Source organism: Mesitornis unicolor, unplaced genomic scaffold, assembly GCF_000695765.1.
Source record: "Mesitornis unicolor isolate BGI_N332 unplaced genomic scaffold, ASM69576v1 scaffold3534, whole genome shotgun sequence".
In the NCBI taxonomy this organism is placed as follows: Eukaryota; Metazoa; Chordata; class Aves; order Mesitornithiformes; family Mesitornithidae; genus Mesitornis; species Mesitornis unicolor.
Window position 1 is genome coordinate 3,281 of NW_010182048.1, and position 15,621 is coordinate 18,901.

The 15,621-nt window shown below is 41.4% G+C and overlaps 2 protein-coding genes across 2 annotated transcripts in view; one reads left to right on the forward strand and one right to left on the reverse strand.

Moving 5' to 3' along the window:
- The window catches only part of PCSK9 (proprotein convertase subtilisin/kexin type 9), a gene marked incomplete at its 5' end in the record, with an annotated part of 4,607 nt that extends 3,276 nt beyond the window's left edge, over positions 1-1,331 (forward strand). Inside the window, 1 exon segment of the mRNA XM_010183643.1 lies at positions 1,269-1,331. Within this exon segment, the coding sequence (XP_010181945.1) occupies positions 1,269-1,331 (63 nt within the window).
- Positions 1,332-4,283: 2,952 nt separating this feature from the next.
- Positions 4,284-15,621, reverse strand: part of USP24 (ubiquitin specific peptidase 24) — a 52,196-nt gene continuing 40,858 nt past the window's right edge. The window contains exons 54-66 of the mRNA XM_010183642.1: positions 15,088-15,184; positions 13,477-13,593; positions 12,804-12,896; positions 12,358-12,460; positions 11,461-11,582; positions 10,850-10,963; positions 10,511-10,576; positions 10,168-10,234; positions 7,617-7,695; positions 6,922-6,997; positions 5,737-5,823; positions 5,291-5,401; positions 4,284-5,134 (exon numbers count right to left, since the gene is read on the reverse strand). Of these exons, the coding sequence (XP_010181944.1) occupies positions 5,072-5,134; positions 5,291-5,401; positions 5,737-5,823; positions 6,922-6,997; positions 7,617-7,695; positions 10,168-10,234; positions 10,511-10,576; positions 10,850-10,963; positions 11,461-11,582; positions 12,358-12,460; positions 12,804-12,896; positions 13,477-13,593; positions 15,088-15,184 (1,195 nt within the window). The 3' untranslated portion in view covers positions 4,284-5,071. The remainder of the gene's footprint in view (positions 5,135-5,290; positions 5,402-5,736; positions 5,824-6,921; positions 6,998-7,616; positions 7,696-10,167; positions 10,235-10,510; positions 10,577-10,849; positions 10,964-11,460; positions 11,583-12,357; positions 12,461-12,803; positions 12,897-13,476; positions 13,594-15,087; positions 15,185-15,621) is intronic.

Genomic DNA, 15,621 nt, shown 5'->3' on the forward strand with positions numbered 1-15,621 from the left:
GCCGGCAGTAGGGACGGGCTGCGCTGGAGACACGGCTGGCCTGGTCTGGTGTGCCTGGAGGAGCAGGGATGGGGCCTTGCTGGACCCCTGCATCCCCAGCTCGGTACCTTTCTGAGGCTCGGACACGCGGCTGCTGACAACCTCCAGGCTTGGGCTGCCGTGATTTTGGGGTACAAGCTCACCACCCTCTCACACACAGCCTCTGGAAGAGCTCTCCATGCAGCTGGAGCCCTGCTGGCATCCTTGCCCTGCCATGCACTGCGTCTTTCTATAAACCCCCTGACTGTATGGGCTGTGTCCAGGCTCTTTGTGTTGTCACCTAGCACATAGTGAAACTATCACCTTCTAAAGCAAACAAAAAACCCTTCTGTGGTGAGGGCTGCTCCTTTCCTTCCCGGTTAGTTGCTCATTAGATGTCTGCTAATGCTGCTCAGCACCTGGAAAAATCATAGTTTAGCCATTTTGGGGCAGTTCTTTAATTGCCTGCTCGTATACCTAGGAGACTTCTTTACTTTTTCATCAAGTGCAAGGGCTCTAGTTTAAACAGTCTGCTTGTTTAATTAGATTTTAATCTGCATTGCTACAGAGTCAGCGACTGCTTTGTTAGTGGTTTTTTTTTGCTGCTAAGTCAGTTAATGATCTGCTGGTGTTATGTGTTGCTTTAACAGTTTCCCTTTCAGGTCTTCCCAGGACACATTGAACCGACTGCAATTCCTTTTTAAGAAAAAAAAAAAAAAAAAGAAGAAAAAGCTTTCATAGTACCTTGGTTTTTACATTTGTACCTTAAATATTTATTTGGAATTTTATAAATAAACATTTTATAAATGTCTTTTTAAAATAAAATTGATAGACCAGCGCCCAGTAGATACGATCCATTGTTTGGCTTCATGTACATTCATCTACGTCCCTACAGGGAGCCGTGCTGAAAGGAGGAGCTGGCACCCAGCTGGCAGGGATGCTGCTCCCCAGGATGAGCTTTGCTTCGTTAGTGAGCTGGCCACAGGCCACCCCCTTGGGCTCTGCCCCTGCCTGTGGCAGGAGGTGACCCTGGAGGACAGCACGGGCACCCTCCCCTCGCCCACAGCTGGCCCGAGCTGCGGGACGGGCACAGAGCAGCGGCTGAGTCGTGTTGTCCCATGCACACGCAGGAACAGAAGTTGTTTGTTTTAAAACACTGGGGTAGGGTAAGAGCTTCCAGTCACAGGAAAAAAAACCAGCTTTGGGGAATGTGCCCTTGTGCCCTTTGCTGTTGTTGCCACTACCACTAGGCTACACTCATAAACATTGAAGCCTCTGAGAAGTACCAGTCTCCCTTTTCTGGGGGCGATTAGCAGCCTCCTGCTACTATAATACATAATTTGTGTTACCTGAGGACAGATGAAAAAATAAAGCTTGACACCACAAGCACCAGGTTAACCCGCCAGACTTCAGCAATTCTGGGTCAGGTGTTTTCCCCCATGAAAAAGCCCCTTACAGATCCACTGCTCCAGCTTTAATTGGCAAGAGAAGACAGAGACCCTGCAGGAAACATCACTGAAAGGTTTAAACTACTTCTAACTTGTTACCTAAAGATGGCAGAAGCCTACCCCTAATTTAAACATGTAATTACATAGCATGTATATAATTACAGACCCTCATTTCATCAGCTATAATCTGAATTTGGCACAAAGGAGGCAAGACAAGCAGAGATGTTAGCCTAAGAGCACCTCAACAGCTTTGACACAGCTAGTAATTTTTCAGCAGACTTACTGGTCTGTGACATCTCAAAATATGCCTCAGATTTCACCTCTGCTGACTTCCCTGTGAGAGAAGATCCTGGTGCCTGCTTACCTGCTGGCTCCCAGCAGAAGGTGTGAGCACGCTCTATGCACAGTTAGCCAAACACAGCTTTCACAGCTCAGTTCAAGCATGCATAAGCCTGGTGGAAGGAAACAATATTAAAAGATTAGCCCTTGCTTAGTATCTTGTATGTGGGTGGGCAGAAAAGCCTCTCTCATTGAGGAGAAAGCAGCGTTGATCCCAGGTACGCTGTGGCCAGTCCTGTCAGCACCCTGTTTGCAACACCCAGCCCATGCTCCCAGGACTGGCAGTGCCAGTGGAAAGCACAGGCTGGGTCATGCTGGAAACACACAAAATCTTTGTTCTTTGAAGGGAGGACAAAGGCACCTGTCAGGAGGGCAGAGCTAGGACGGCAGCCCTGGCCATGGCTCCCAGTTGCACTCAGGAAGGCAGCAGACAGGTGAGCAGGGGAATGCCTGCACCCTGGCACAGCGGCGCGTTTGGCTCTCTGCACCAGGAGAAAAGGCAGCATTAATTCAAGTCCAGATCGCCTGCAGATCTTGCTCTCTGACAGACAAAAGCCGATCTAATCCATGTCTGCAGGCGTAGCCAGGGTAAATCAGCCGGCTAAGAAGGTCAGGAGAAGAAACCACACACAGATACAAATCTGACAGCGCCAGAACACGGGGATATACAGCAGCACAGCTCCAAGGGCCATTCAGCCGCTCTGATTTACTCTGGACAGGAGCCAAAGTGGCAAGCAGGGCAACCTCTCAGAGCTTGCTATCTGCAGGACCGGCCTAAGAAGTTTCAAGATAAGAGGATCGTAAAGACAACAGCATAGCAGCGTATGCGCAATCTAAAGATTACACTGGTTTTCTGTGAAAGGAATAACTTTATTCCATTGACCAGGAATCCCAAGACTGTTCATCAAGACTGCCTATTTTTCCAGTGCCAAATGTCTACGTATTAATCGGATAATATCTCCCCAAATGCTCACAGGCAGGCTGTGGCTGCTCCTCACCGAACATTGTGTAAGCTGTATAAAAACATTTTCATCCAAAAAGATTGGCAGTAAAAATTACAACATAGAAATGCTTCACAATTTACACAAAAACTAGTTTTGTTGAACTCTATTTTCCAAAAAATAATCTTCAGCAGGTTTGAATGACAGCAGCTGGAAACAAAAATAATTGACCAAGTATCATCTTATTGCAAATCATAACCATTGACTTTGTACAAGCGTGAGCAGAACCATGAAAAAGTTTGTATTGGTTTCAAGTATACAGTGGTGATGAGCCATCCTGATGCAATTCTCTTATCAAAGCTTCTCTGGGCCTGCGGTAAATCGAGGACTTTGTTTCCATAGGAAATAACAGGAACCTGAAGTGACAAGTGGTGTCAACCCGTAGGAACATTACCAGCTTCTTCCATCACCATCACCGCTGTGTACTGGCTTCCCGTGATGATTTATGATCCATTACCAAAGTACTAGGGATGGGGAAGGAAGAAGGGCTATCTGTAAGAAATTACTTACTCAAAATTAATTTCAAACGTCACATTTAAAATGTCCCAGCGCATCATCAGAAACATTTATAAAATGCTAACTCTGCCATGTGTCTACGAAGACACTGTTTGGAAAAAGAAAGTGAGAGATTCACTACAATGCCACCCTTACTTCTTTGCACACGCGATTCACGACAATGGCTCTCTTAACCCGCAATAAGTTATAAAGCTGTACAGCTGTAATCCGGTGTTTTACTTCCAACAGTGAAATGACTGGTTAATTTTAGTATTAGTGCACAACAGTGAAAAGCTGTCTGCTGCTTCTGGTTTCGGCAACAGCATGTAAAAAGAAAAAAAAAAGGCACTTTTTGGCTGGTTGTGCCTTTAACTTGGCAAATTGATCTATTCTTGGAGGTACCCAGGCACTCCTTAAGATGCCCCCCATTTCTGTGCATGTTTATTTTTTTTTTTAAAGTAAGGCAGAATCCATAAATAAAGGCAAAAAGCAGTGCAGAAAATGTGACAAACATAAAACGCACAAGAGATGAAGAGTTAGTTGGCACAAGAGAAGCTAGTATCCAGAGCCAGAAATCACTGAACTGCACTTGACACGGAAAACAAAACTGTGCTCCCAACTGGGCTTCCAGTTGTCTGTGAGCAAACCGAAAGAGCTGTGATATTTTAAACGTTGCCTGGTCAAGTGAATAGACAAAGCCAAATCATTCTTTCCCCATGTTAAAATGGCTATAAAATCTGCACAACAGTGTCTCCAACTCACTCAAGGAATTATTCATCATATACAACCAATACCAACTTTCTCAGTAATTTCAAAGCATAAGCGAGTGATTGCAAATCACATGTTTGAGACTACATTTTATTCAATATGTCTCCAAAGGTTAAAAAAATTTAATGAGTAAAACTGCAACAGAATTCCATCTTAAAGTGCTTTTTTTTTTTTTCTTTTAAACTACTCATTAACTTTTTTTTTTTCTTTTAATATCCACCAACACCCTTTAATAATGAACACTTGCATATCCGGAGAACAAAGCTTCTCTTTTATTGCCCTTCCCAATTGTCTGTGGTTTGAGGAAGGGTACCAGAAAAGACAACCCATTCCAGCGCTCCTCGATCAAACTGTTCTGTAAGGGATCACTCTCCTTACAGAGCAATCTCACAAATCCTTCTCATAAAGAGCTTTACAAATCAGCAAGGAGACATATTAAATACAGAAGTCCTTATGTAAACCCATTCTTTAACTAATATTTTACAGTGAAATGTAAGTCATCACACATCTTTACAGAAATTTGAATATTTCTATTCAATATTATCAGAAAGATTAAAAATTTGCCCTCCATACATAAGGGCAGTCTGGTTTGTTTGTTTTTTTTTTCCTGTATAAAAACCAAAAGAATTTTTTTTTTTTGCAGCATCACAGAAAAGCAACAGTTTTACATTCACTCATTTAATGTTCACATAAAAATTCAACCACTAGCTTTTGTGTATTTGATAAAATCTTCTTGACAAACTGTTTTCAGTGTGTCTGGACTGTCATAAGCTACTGCAGGTAAAGATGCAGTTTTCTAGAGCATTGATTGATCTGAAGCCTTCATGGCTAAAGAATGCTTTTAGCTTGCAGGGAAACAACCTCCTCCAGTATTGCCTCCAATCCCATAAAGCCACTTCTCTTCCAGACTCTTCTAACAGCATAAGCAACAGGACTCCAGTTTCAGTAGGTACCAGGCATTAAATGTTTGAGTTGATCTGTTCTTGTGTCCGTAGGTATCCTCTATGGGTCAACATCATCAAGGTCACTTTTAGGCTCACTGATCATCATAGGAGACTCTGAGCCCTTTCAACACACACAAGGGATGGGGAGAGAAAGGACACAGCACGTTATGTTTGGAAAGCGCACAATTACTGCATCTACATTCAGTGACCCGAGCCCCAGGAACAGGCTAACAGAGCAACGCAACAGAAGACAAACATGCCCTTCTTCTATTGTTACCTGTTGCAGGTGTCTCTCTCCATTCTCGTTGGCTGGACTACTTTCTGACCCGTTACTGCTTCCAGACTGATCTTTCTCATTCAGCAAGGCTGTGGCATAGGCCAGCGTGTCCTGAGTTGGAAACAGTTCAAGAGAGTGTCAGAGGCCATGGTGATACCTTCATCTCATAATCATTATTAGTTTTTTTTAAAGTTGGTTCTGAAACAATATAGCTGCTGTAGTGAGATGGCTGAGTCACCACAGGTAATTGTGAGGTATTGACTAATGTTTTTTAAGGGTTAGGTTTTTTTTTTTTAGGAAAAACCCCAGGAGCTGGGCTTCTAAAGGAAGGATGGCTTTTAGTGCACTGGAATATGCTAATGTTGCCAAACTTGAAGACACTAACTCAAAAACAAAGAATAAAATAGTACAAGATTAACATCATGTCCCAAGACTGTGACACATACCTGTGCTGAAATAGTGCGCTGGAAGGTTTTTGCAGTTGATGTTTCATTGGATACATTACTCTGTGGAGCCCAGTAATGTTCAGACATCTGCATAAAAAGCCAAGAAAGCCATAAAATTGCCATGCAAGTTTTACATGTGTGAAGCCTCATCCACTTGTGATGGTAGATGAACTATCAAGTCTGGAACAAGCTTCCTGAATCCTTTGGCAATGGGCTGGAGATCTGGGGCACAGACAAGCGTGCATCTTTTAATGCAGCCAGAACAGTCAGAGAGATTATTGCTCCTCAGCTGAAAACTGACAACCAGCTCCCTTAATTTGGTAACTGCTTTGTGCAAGTTACTGGATGTCAGCTGAAGAGCAGTGGATTCAGGGTTTACATGAGCCAGTACAAATGAAAAATGGGTACAGCAGGACTATCCAGACCTGTCAGCTCACTGTGTTTCATGAGAAGAGTGGCAACAAGTGGTACCAGCTGCACTGCAAGCATCCCGCTAATTCTGTCTCCAGTATCTAGTACAGTACCAGTTCATGCATCTGACATCTGCCTGGCAGCAGCTGCGAGGATAGAAAGCCAGCCTGAACCTGGGATACCATCGTGTTGTACGTGCAGTGCCGGCAGTGACTGTAGGCAAACCTGGGCCAATGCTGCTGAGCTTCAAGTTTCTAAAGTATCCTTGAGTATTTGTTAATGATGTGTTGGCCAGCCTACGTTACATTTAGAGGGAAGAACAAACAATATGTATGTGGGAAGAAAAAGCTGTATGTGTCACCAGCTGTGTTTTGTGCAAAGCTGCAGATACTCTGCAAGGAATCCACTCGATCGTGCATTCCCTTGCATCAACATGCAGGCAACGGAAAATTGCTGTTTTAGAAAAGTGAAACCTTCTAACATCAATACAGCGGCAACAAAAGCTTCCCACGTGGCAAAAAATGACAATCATCATGACCATTCACTCCTGGTTTTACTTGCTGTACACACATCTACACCTGAAACATGCGGGGGCCTACTCAAGTGCTTGCATGCATCAGATTTATCTGCATCCAAACTTTCTTTGTAAAAAATGAAGCAGCTTGTATTTTTTTTCTTAAGAGTCATCTCAGAGAGCCACAGAGAGGATGGAGATTTCACAATTCTCACTGCAAACAAAGTGGCAGTCTTTCCACAAAGTTACAGCCAAACTACCTTTTTCTGTAGCCACTGCACAGCCCAACTCCAGTGGTGGGAATTCTCCTTGAAATAATCTTTTGCAGTAGGGCACCTTGGAAATTGAAATGGTATTCATGAGTCACAAACAAAGCATTCTGGCAAACCAAAAAAAAAACCCCAGAACAACAAACCCATGAAAGACTTCTCCTTCTTTGTGCTGCTGCCCTCGGTATACACTGCTAGCATTGCAAACTGACCTAAACTGACAGCCCTTGTATTAACTGAATTAACACGAGCAGTAATGCCTAGTGAAGTTTACACAAGGTAGTCTACTACACAGATTCACCTATTTCAGAACTATGATTTATCAGGACATATGCCAAGTTTCAAACAAGAATTTAGGAATCATAACATTTAAAAAACAAACTGGGACAGTTTCCTTATGTTTATCTTGGTCTTAATATCCTAGGCTCCTGCTCTACAGAATGTAGCTGACCTTTGCCTTTATATACAGAAATCATCAACTGTTATGTGAGAAATCAATCTCAGGTACTCATCAGTAAAGATTTCACTTCATCCTGACAGATGTACTGTCAAGACCTCTGAGCACCGCTTATATGACAGTAACAGAAGATAAAGCTGATCAAAAGTAGAAAGAGCAGCAACCTTAACAGAGACAGAGGGACCTAAGGCTGGGGAGGAAATTAAACTCTGAAACCCACATTACTCACTTCTGAGCCAAAGTAACAAGGAATTTGACACACTGGTAACAACGGCTGCTGTCCACATGGTTGCTGTGGTGCATCAAGGCTGTGGGGAGAAACACATGGATTAAAAACCACAACTCAGATACGTTTGTAGCAGGCAGCCTGAAAACATAAAGATGAAGCTAAAATTGTAACTTAGGTGGTAGAAGTTATTTCTACAGATGTTAGCATGAGTATGTGTGTTAAACACACTGCTTTATTTCTGGCAGTTTTGAGTACTTCCACAACTCTATTGGATTCAAAATAGATCAAAGTGAAAATGCAGTAATTCTTTCAAATGTGGTACCTGAATTTTAAACAGTCCTCTCCTAATGCAGTGATTCTTCCCCTATAATCCAGTCTATGCTAGATAATCACTACGGTTACATCCACCTGAAGGAAAAGACCTCCCATACATGGACCAGGCCACCAGCTTCCACCTGAATCAAAACTTGCAATGCTAGAAGAACATTTAAAGCTTCTTCACACAAACAAGCATAGCAAAATTTAACACCCATGAAACTCTTCTATGGGAAACCTGGGCAAGACCCAAGGCCATTGCTATCAGGAAGTTTTCTATACCATGAATATCCACGTCTTTTAATGAAATTCTTTAACTGAGGAGAAGCATAAAGATTTCCATGGAGCTGCCACAATCAGATTTGTTACTCAAAAGCTGCTCTGTCTATAGAAGTCAGCAAAGAACACTGTAGTAAAGCCTCTAGAGTAGGCAAACAATTGCAAGGGAACTGCAAATCACCAGTTTTTTTTACTGTGAAAGCACAGCAGATTATTAAAATTACAGCACTGCTGTACTGCAAATTATGCACAAGCACCCTCTTGAGGGCCACAGAAAACTGTTTTTTGCCAATTCCTTTTCTTGGAGCAAAACCAGCCAAGGTGACAGATAGGTCATGGTCCACATGCAGTGAGACTGGATGTTGTTCAGTGGTGTTGCAAGGAAACTCCAAGGTAAAACGAACACTTTCACTCCCCAAACTCACAGATGCTTGTAAAAAATATGTATGATTTCATAACATTACACAAAAAGCCTTGAACATAAAATCCAATTGAGCAATTTTCCTCTCCTCTGAAGAGGAAAAAAAGGTCATGTATAGCCCAAGTTACAGAATAGAATTGGTCCAACTGGGACCAATTTACCCAGAAATAAAACAAACACTTAGCTATTCTCTTACAGTGCTGCATATTCTCCTCTCTTCTATCAGCCACACATGGAAACTACTGATCTGAAGAGCACTGAAGTATGCGAGGAGTAAAAAACAAAGTAAAATACTCCTTCTCACTAAAACAGAATCCAAAATGACTTAAGGTGAAAGCCACAATCTGAAGCAGCTCCTCATCCAAACAGCTATGAAAGTGATGCCCAAGCTGCACTAACTGATCAGAAGTCCTGTTTGAGCACCACGTGGCTACCCCTTATTTCTGTTGCACACAGAGCATTTTCTCCTGATTCATGTGAAGTAAGCTCTCATAACTTCTATTTTCTATTGTCTTTGAATGCTTTAGTAACTTTACTTCAGTAAAGTTTCTGTATCAAATGGAGAGACACCACCTTGTATGAGCAGCAACAAATGTGAGCCACCTGTCAGATCACGGGGCTATCCTGCATTAAGTAGTATTAGCACCCTTCCACGCTGAACCAGTTTCTTTTTATAGTAATTAGGATGCTAACGAAACAAAAAGATCAGCAATTTCCTGAGATACGTAGGAGATAAAAAATGAATTTAAGATTATAGGATTCCTAGAGCTACTCTGTTATGTTAATGCAAGGTACCTCCCCCCCACCATTATGTATACACCTGGATTCACTTTTTACTTCCAAAAAGTTCTCTCTCTTGCCAGCCTCTTGGTGAAGGTTCCTTAATAAAGGGAGGTTGTAGAGAGGTGGGTGCTGGTCTCTTCTCCCAGGTGATGGGGGATAGAACAAGGGGAAACGGCACCAAGCTGTGCCAAGGGAGGTTCAGGTTAGAGATAAGGAGGAAGTTCTTTACTGAGAGGGTCGTCAGAAGCTGGCACAGGCTGCCCAGGGAGGTGGTGGAGTCACCATCCCTGGATGTGTTTAAAGAGCAGGTAGACGAGGTACTTAGGGATATGGTTTAGGGGGTAGACAGGAACGGTTGGACGTGATGATCTCAGAGGGCTTTTCCAACCGAGCGATTCTGTGATTCACATACTTAATACACATTGGAAGTCCCTGGCAAATTACTGTTAATTACTGTTAATGTCACTTTATAGATACCACTCTTCTCTGAGTTCACCGACTGCTGTTGTTGGAGATAATTAATTTTTCCCAGTTAAAGTCCTTTCCAGTTTGCCATTACTATAATATTCTAATGCTTATTTTAGATTTTCTTAAGAGCTTTTTGCAGAGTAGTGGTGGCTAAATCAAATAGCATAGAGTTGTTTTCCCTGAGAGGTAAAACAGTTTAGGATTGGAAACTAAGAGGTGATATGAACCATCATCGACACAGAGGATCAGTAGGAGACAGGAGTGTTCACCCACTGGCTTACTTGCCTATTAATCCATTTTCAGTTTCAAAGGCAAATTTGATGCGCTCTACTTGTAATGGGTCTTCAATAACCTGTTAGGAAAGAAAAAGATCAATCTAAGTACGCTGTGTGTGGTATCTGTATCTATTCTATGACATTGTTTTAACCACCTCAACATGAAAAACAAGTAAGACTTGTGAAGTTACAGATAGCACCAGATTATCAAGACAGCAATTTAAAAGTAATTGGAACTCCAAACTGAAGGATTGAAAGATAGGAGGATGCTGAAATTACCAGTACAGCTCTGACTGTTTTCATTATGCACCGATACAAAATCTATCCTATGCAAGTCTTTACCCTTCACGTACCAGTATCTCATGGAGCAACTGGAAAATATTTTTCAGTTCATGAGGTGGAGCCGTTTCCAGCTGAGTCTGCATGTAAGAAATAAAAAGTTAATTAAATAGTAAAATCTGTTGACGATGCAAAGGATTACAAGACAGCATTACAGATTTTTTGAAAATTTGCTGTTTTAAGCAGTAAAAGCTTAAAAAAAACCACCAAACCCACAACTCCCACCCCTCAAATACAATAAGCTGCACTGATTGTTCCGCAGATCCCAGCGCCACTATAACCCACAAGACACAGAATGACCACAGCCTAGAAGAAACACTTATGCAAAAACCTTATCCTCATCATCTCCATACCTTGATGAAATGTAGTACAGTAAAGGAAAAGTGCTCGTTACAAAAGCAGCAGTACACCACCATCTCGATGAGAACCGACAGAGATCCAGTTAGCTCTCGTAATGCATACATCACCTAATGGAAAGATGCAAACAATTTCAGACACAGCCATACAATTATTTCTAAGAGACGGATCAAGTTTATTATAGAATGTTAAGTCTTTTCCAGGATGTCGTTTTTTCTCCCAGCACGGCCCAGTGAGCTGAACTCCCTGCCCTCAGAGTGCTCCATGCAGCTCCTGTTGCCCACCTCCAACCAGTCAAGCATGAACCATTAATTCAGAGCAATTCAAGTCAGCCCCTGCAGCTGACATACAGTGACATACGCAAAATGTGTTCAGCTGCCTTTGCTAACTTCATTAACTCTCTAACCAGACCGCTAAGTTAGAGATAGACTGGAAAATAAGGTGATGTCTGGAAGACACCAAAGGTGCCTTCCAGTTTACACTGAAAATAACATGCTCCCCAGCTGGCTACTTTTTAATATTCAGTGCTTTTCATGTAAGGATACTTCAAAGAAGTAACATCAGACGAGCTTTTAGGTTCAAGCAGGGCAGAATTTAGAACGGATACCTCCATCAAGTAAGGTTTTCCCTCAGACAGGAACAACAAGGCTTCAACTTCTTCATGGAGCGTCAAAAGTGGACCTGAAGTGGTGATGCTTAGAGGTGGACGCTGCTTAAAGAGACCAGGAGCTATAATAGCAAATACAAAAACAATCCACTAATAAAAATCAGATTGTTCTACACACCTTGAAGACACTTCTTCAGGACACTCTAAGATCTCAACCCATTCCTTTTTCATCTTTATTTCATAGAATCACATAATACCAGGTTGGAAGGGACCTCAAGAATCACCTGGTCCAACCCTTCTTGGCAAAAGCATGGTCTAGACAAGATGGCCCAGCACCCTATCCAGCCAAATCTTAAAAGTGTCCAATGCTGGGGAGTTCACCACTGCCCTGGGGAGATTAGTCCAGTGACTGTTTTCATAGTGAAGTTCTCCTCATGTGTATAAACAGAATCTCCTCAGGAGTAACTTGTACCCATTACCCCTCACTGAATATCTCTGTCTCTTGTATGAAATATCTAGGAGAGTATTCCACTGCTTGTTACTCAGTAGCTCTAAATACTGCCCTTCAGATTAGCAAAAGGCATAACAATTTTAAGCAAAATACAGCCTGTTAGGCTGCAAATCTGTCCCAGCCAACAATGATACAGCTTGATTTAATCACGAGGAAAGACCTTTTAGGCATAATAATGTTAATACCAAGATTTCCCACCACTCCCCTGAGTGCTTCTAATACTGTATTTGTCACAGCCTCACAGTACATTTACAGCAAAATAGTCAAACAAGTGCTAATCATTACTGCCTTAAATTCAAAACAACTGTAGTTCTCCTCACAGATATTAAGTCACTGCCAAAGTAACTGAAATGCAAAGCCATCAAGTGTAAGAGTGCAATTCTTACCAACATTTCTTTGCGAGGAGACGTCAGAGTGCAAAACAAGTAGTGCTACAGTATTGTGAAGATATCCAAACTCACGTGCTTGAGCTGAACTCCACCTGCGATTCTGCTTGAGCCAAAAGAGAGATTTAATTAACTTTTGATTGGTCGATTTAGTCAACTTCTGCTAAGCTAAAACAAAGCAATGTCCTTAGCAGTCCACCACCATGTTCTATTACTTGGAAGCTGATGAAAATTTTATTATCAAAAGCATGATGCTCACTGCTGCCAACACAGCTATTTCCACATTAACTACACACAGGTAGACTAAGACTTGCATGAAGTTTACAGAATAATCCAAGGAGTAGTCTATTTTACCACATGAAAAGTATTTATCCATAATTTAAACATTGTAAAAACACAGGGATGGACAAACTACAGCACAAAACCACACGGTACATAAGCTTTACCTGATTACTCTGCCGGTTGGGGCCAAGGAGAAAGTTGATCATGTGCCTCAAAGCAGAGTGTCTGAGAAGAAGACTGCTAGCCCTTATGCCCTGCTGTTCAGACAACAAGAAGAAGTTACATTCCTGTGCAGGTAAAGAATCATTGCTCTAGGGAACAGAAGTAAAATGTATAGGCTGAACACTGCATTTCCTACTCTAAAAGAAAACACACAGGTCAACAAGCTATACATCTAAAACTGGTCTCATTATATAGAGCATATTATATAAACCAGATCAGAATCAGTATATGCAAAATAAGTGTCATAAAATAACCAAACAGAAATAGAGGAATAGAGAAAAACCGTACTAGGGTGAACAGTACTGTCCAGTCAGTCATTCTGTTTGCTGCCAGACAAAACACCTGAACATTTATTTACTTAAGAGCAGCCAAAACCACCCCCACAAACCAACATTCAGGCTTTGGACCTCTCCAATAGGCATACTTTGCTTGTATATTTTTCTGTGATTTTATCCTAATCCAGTGTTCAAAGCCATTTACTTTTCATAAGCAGAATACACTCATAAGTTCTGGAAGAATTTCACTGTGCTGCTTAAGCCTTCTGTGAATATGGATGACTAGCTGTTTTACTATTGTCCTTTAAGATGAAAATAACATTAAAAAATGGTTTCTTACCTTCTGCACAAAGTTGTTGAATAGCAAAAAGTACTGAGCACAGTTTTTACAGTTTTCAGGTACATCTTTATCCAGTAGAGCAAGTAGCACCTCCAATAATTGATGTAGACTTTTTAACTGTGAAAAAAAAATATTTATTTTAGTTTAAACAGTCGTCTACTGCTTTAAAAACAAGAGAGTTTCGCATACCAGAGTAAAGGTACGGTTAACAGAATTATACATATGGTCAGATACACTTGCTGTGATGAACACGAACAAGAAAGGATTGCAGCCTTCCCATTTTTAACTCTCCTGAATGAATGCTGCATATATTAAACAGGAAAGTAACGAACGCATTGGCATGTAGGTAACTTGCCTAAAGAGGTGGAACTCAGCAGTGACATAAGTTTGCAATATTTTTAAAGCAAGTCAGTTACTCCTCAGAGTGAACTGATGTTCAAATATTCCAGTCATTACAGTAATGCCAACCAAACTGGATCAGAAGCAAACCATCACTCAAGGTCTCAAGTTAGCTACTACCACGCTCAATTACACAAAAAGCAACGCTAGTGTTCAGCTTGAAGCAAAGCACACTAAGGGTATGGACACTGGTATAGAATTTATTACATCTCAGTTAATAGATGGCAACTAACATCCAAGAGGAAGGAACCAAAAACTATCAAACTACGTTGGAAATCTTCACCTCCCTACTACTGTACCCAGCTTGTAGGACCTCATACCAATCTTTCCTAAACAGCTCTAAGACAAACTTCCTTAACAGAAACCTGTACAACTCCACTGTCTTCCACCCACAACACTGGATGAAAAAGAAGAGACAGACCCCAGAAACTGTGTAGAAAAAGCAGTGTATTGCACCAAATACTAAAATCTGATGTTAAAAAAAAAGTATTTCAGATTAACAAGACCTGGATGTTTAGAAGCGTCCAAGTCCTCACCGACAACTTACAGAAACACACCAGAACACAAGTAACACCTCCAAGTTCTCTCTACACAAATGACTTGGTTTAGGTATCCCATGGGAAATAAGTAAATCTTAGGTGTTTTACAAATGACTCTTTTTTACAAATTTCCTGCTGGGTTTTCCTACATTAAGATTGGTCAAATGTAACAAAGCTGCACTTCCTAAACTTACTTGCCAAGATTTTCTAATAGAAAATGAAAACTTTGAACAATAACCATAGCTATTGTCTCTCCCCAGATAGTTCAGTTAAGACTTCTAGAGGCTTCTGAGTGAGGAAGGATAATCAGTTAAAAATTAAGCTGATTTCTGGAATGTCTCGGTTACAGAAAAAGAATAAATCTGAAGAACACACTGCTTCCAAACTATTAAAGGAATATGTGATGTCAGTTTATAAGACAAGCTGAAATCAGGCAGAACTGCTTCCAACTAATACTTTGAACTTAAACTCTGAGAATTACAGCAGCATGTTACGTTCTAGGGCAGGAGCAGACAAGTGTTAACCTACTCAAGAAATGAGGAGCTACAAGCATCTTCAAGACAAGAGCCTTTTACCTTGTCACCTACAAACCATGCAGCATTGTCTGCAAACACAGCAAGAAGCATTAGGTGGAGACCACCACCGAGGCCACTGGTGATGAGGTGACACTAACCTTCTCCTGATAAAGCAAGGCACTGTCGAGGGTTTTTTCAAGAATAGTGGCTACAGCAACTCGCACCTCTCTCATACTGCATTCCAGGAGGAAAGTCCTGGAAGATAAAAGGCGAAGCTGCAAAGAGAACTGGAATCAACGTGTACACACAGTTACTATGATTAAGTGTGCTATGCTATTAAGTGTTACTATGATTATTATTTTGAAAAGGGCAACAGTCCGGGTACTACTTATATTGTACCTGCATGGATAAGCTTTAACTAATTTTCCTGCACTCCTGCTTGTCACTAGTAAGGTCTGTAATAATACTTAGTATGTATTCATTCAAATAAGAAAAGAACTAAAACTAAAAGCTATCCTAGGATTCTGTCTTTCCATGTAACTTCAAAGATAAAATTTTCTTCACATCGACACATCTAAGTGTGTCAGTTCTTCAAGAACTTGTCCTAGGTGTTCTCAAAACACATATTAGCTGATCCTGAGCTTGACGAGAAAAATTCCTTCCAGTTTAATCTGTGATCTTTGTCTGGTAAA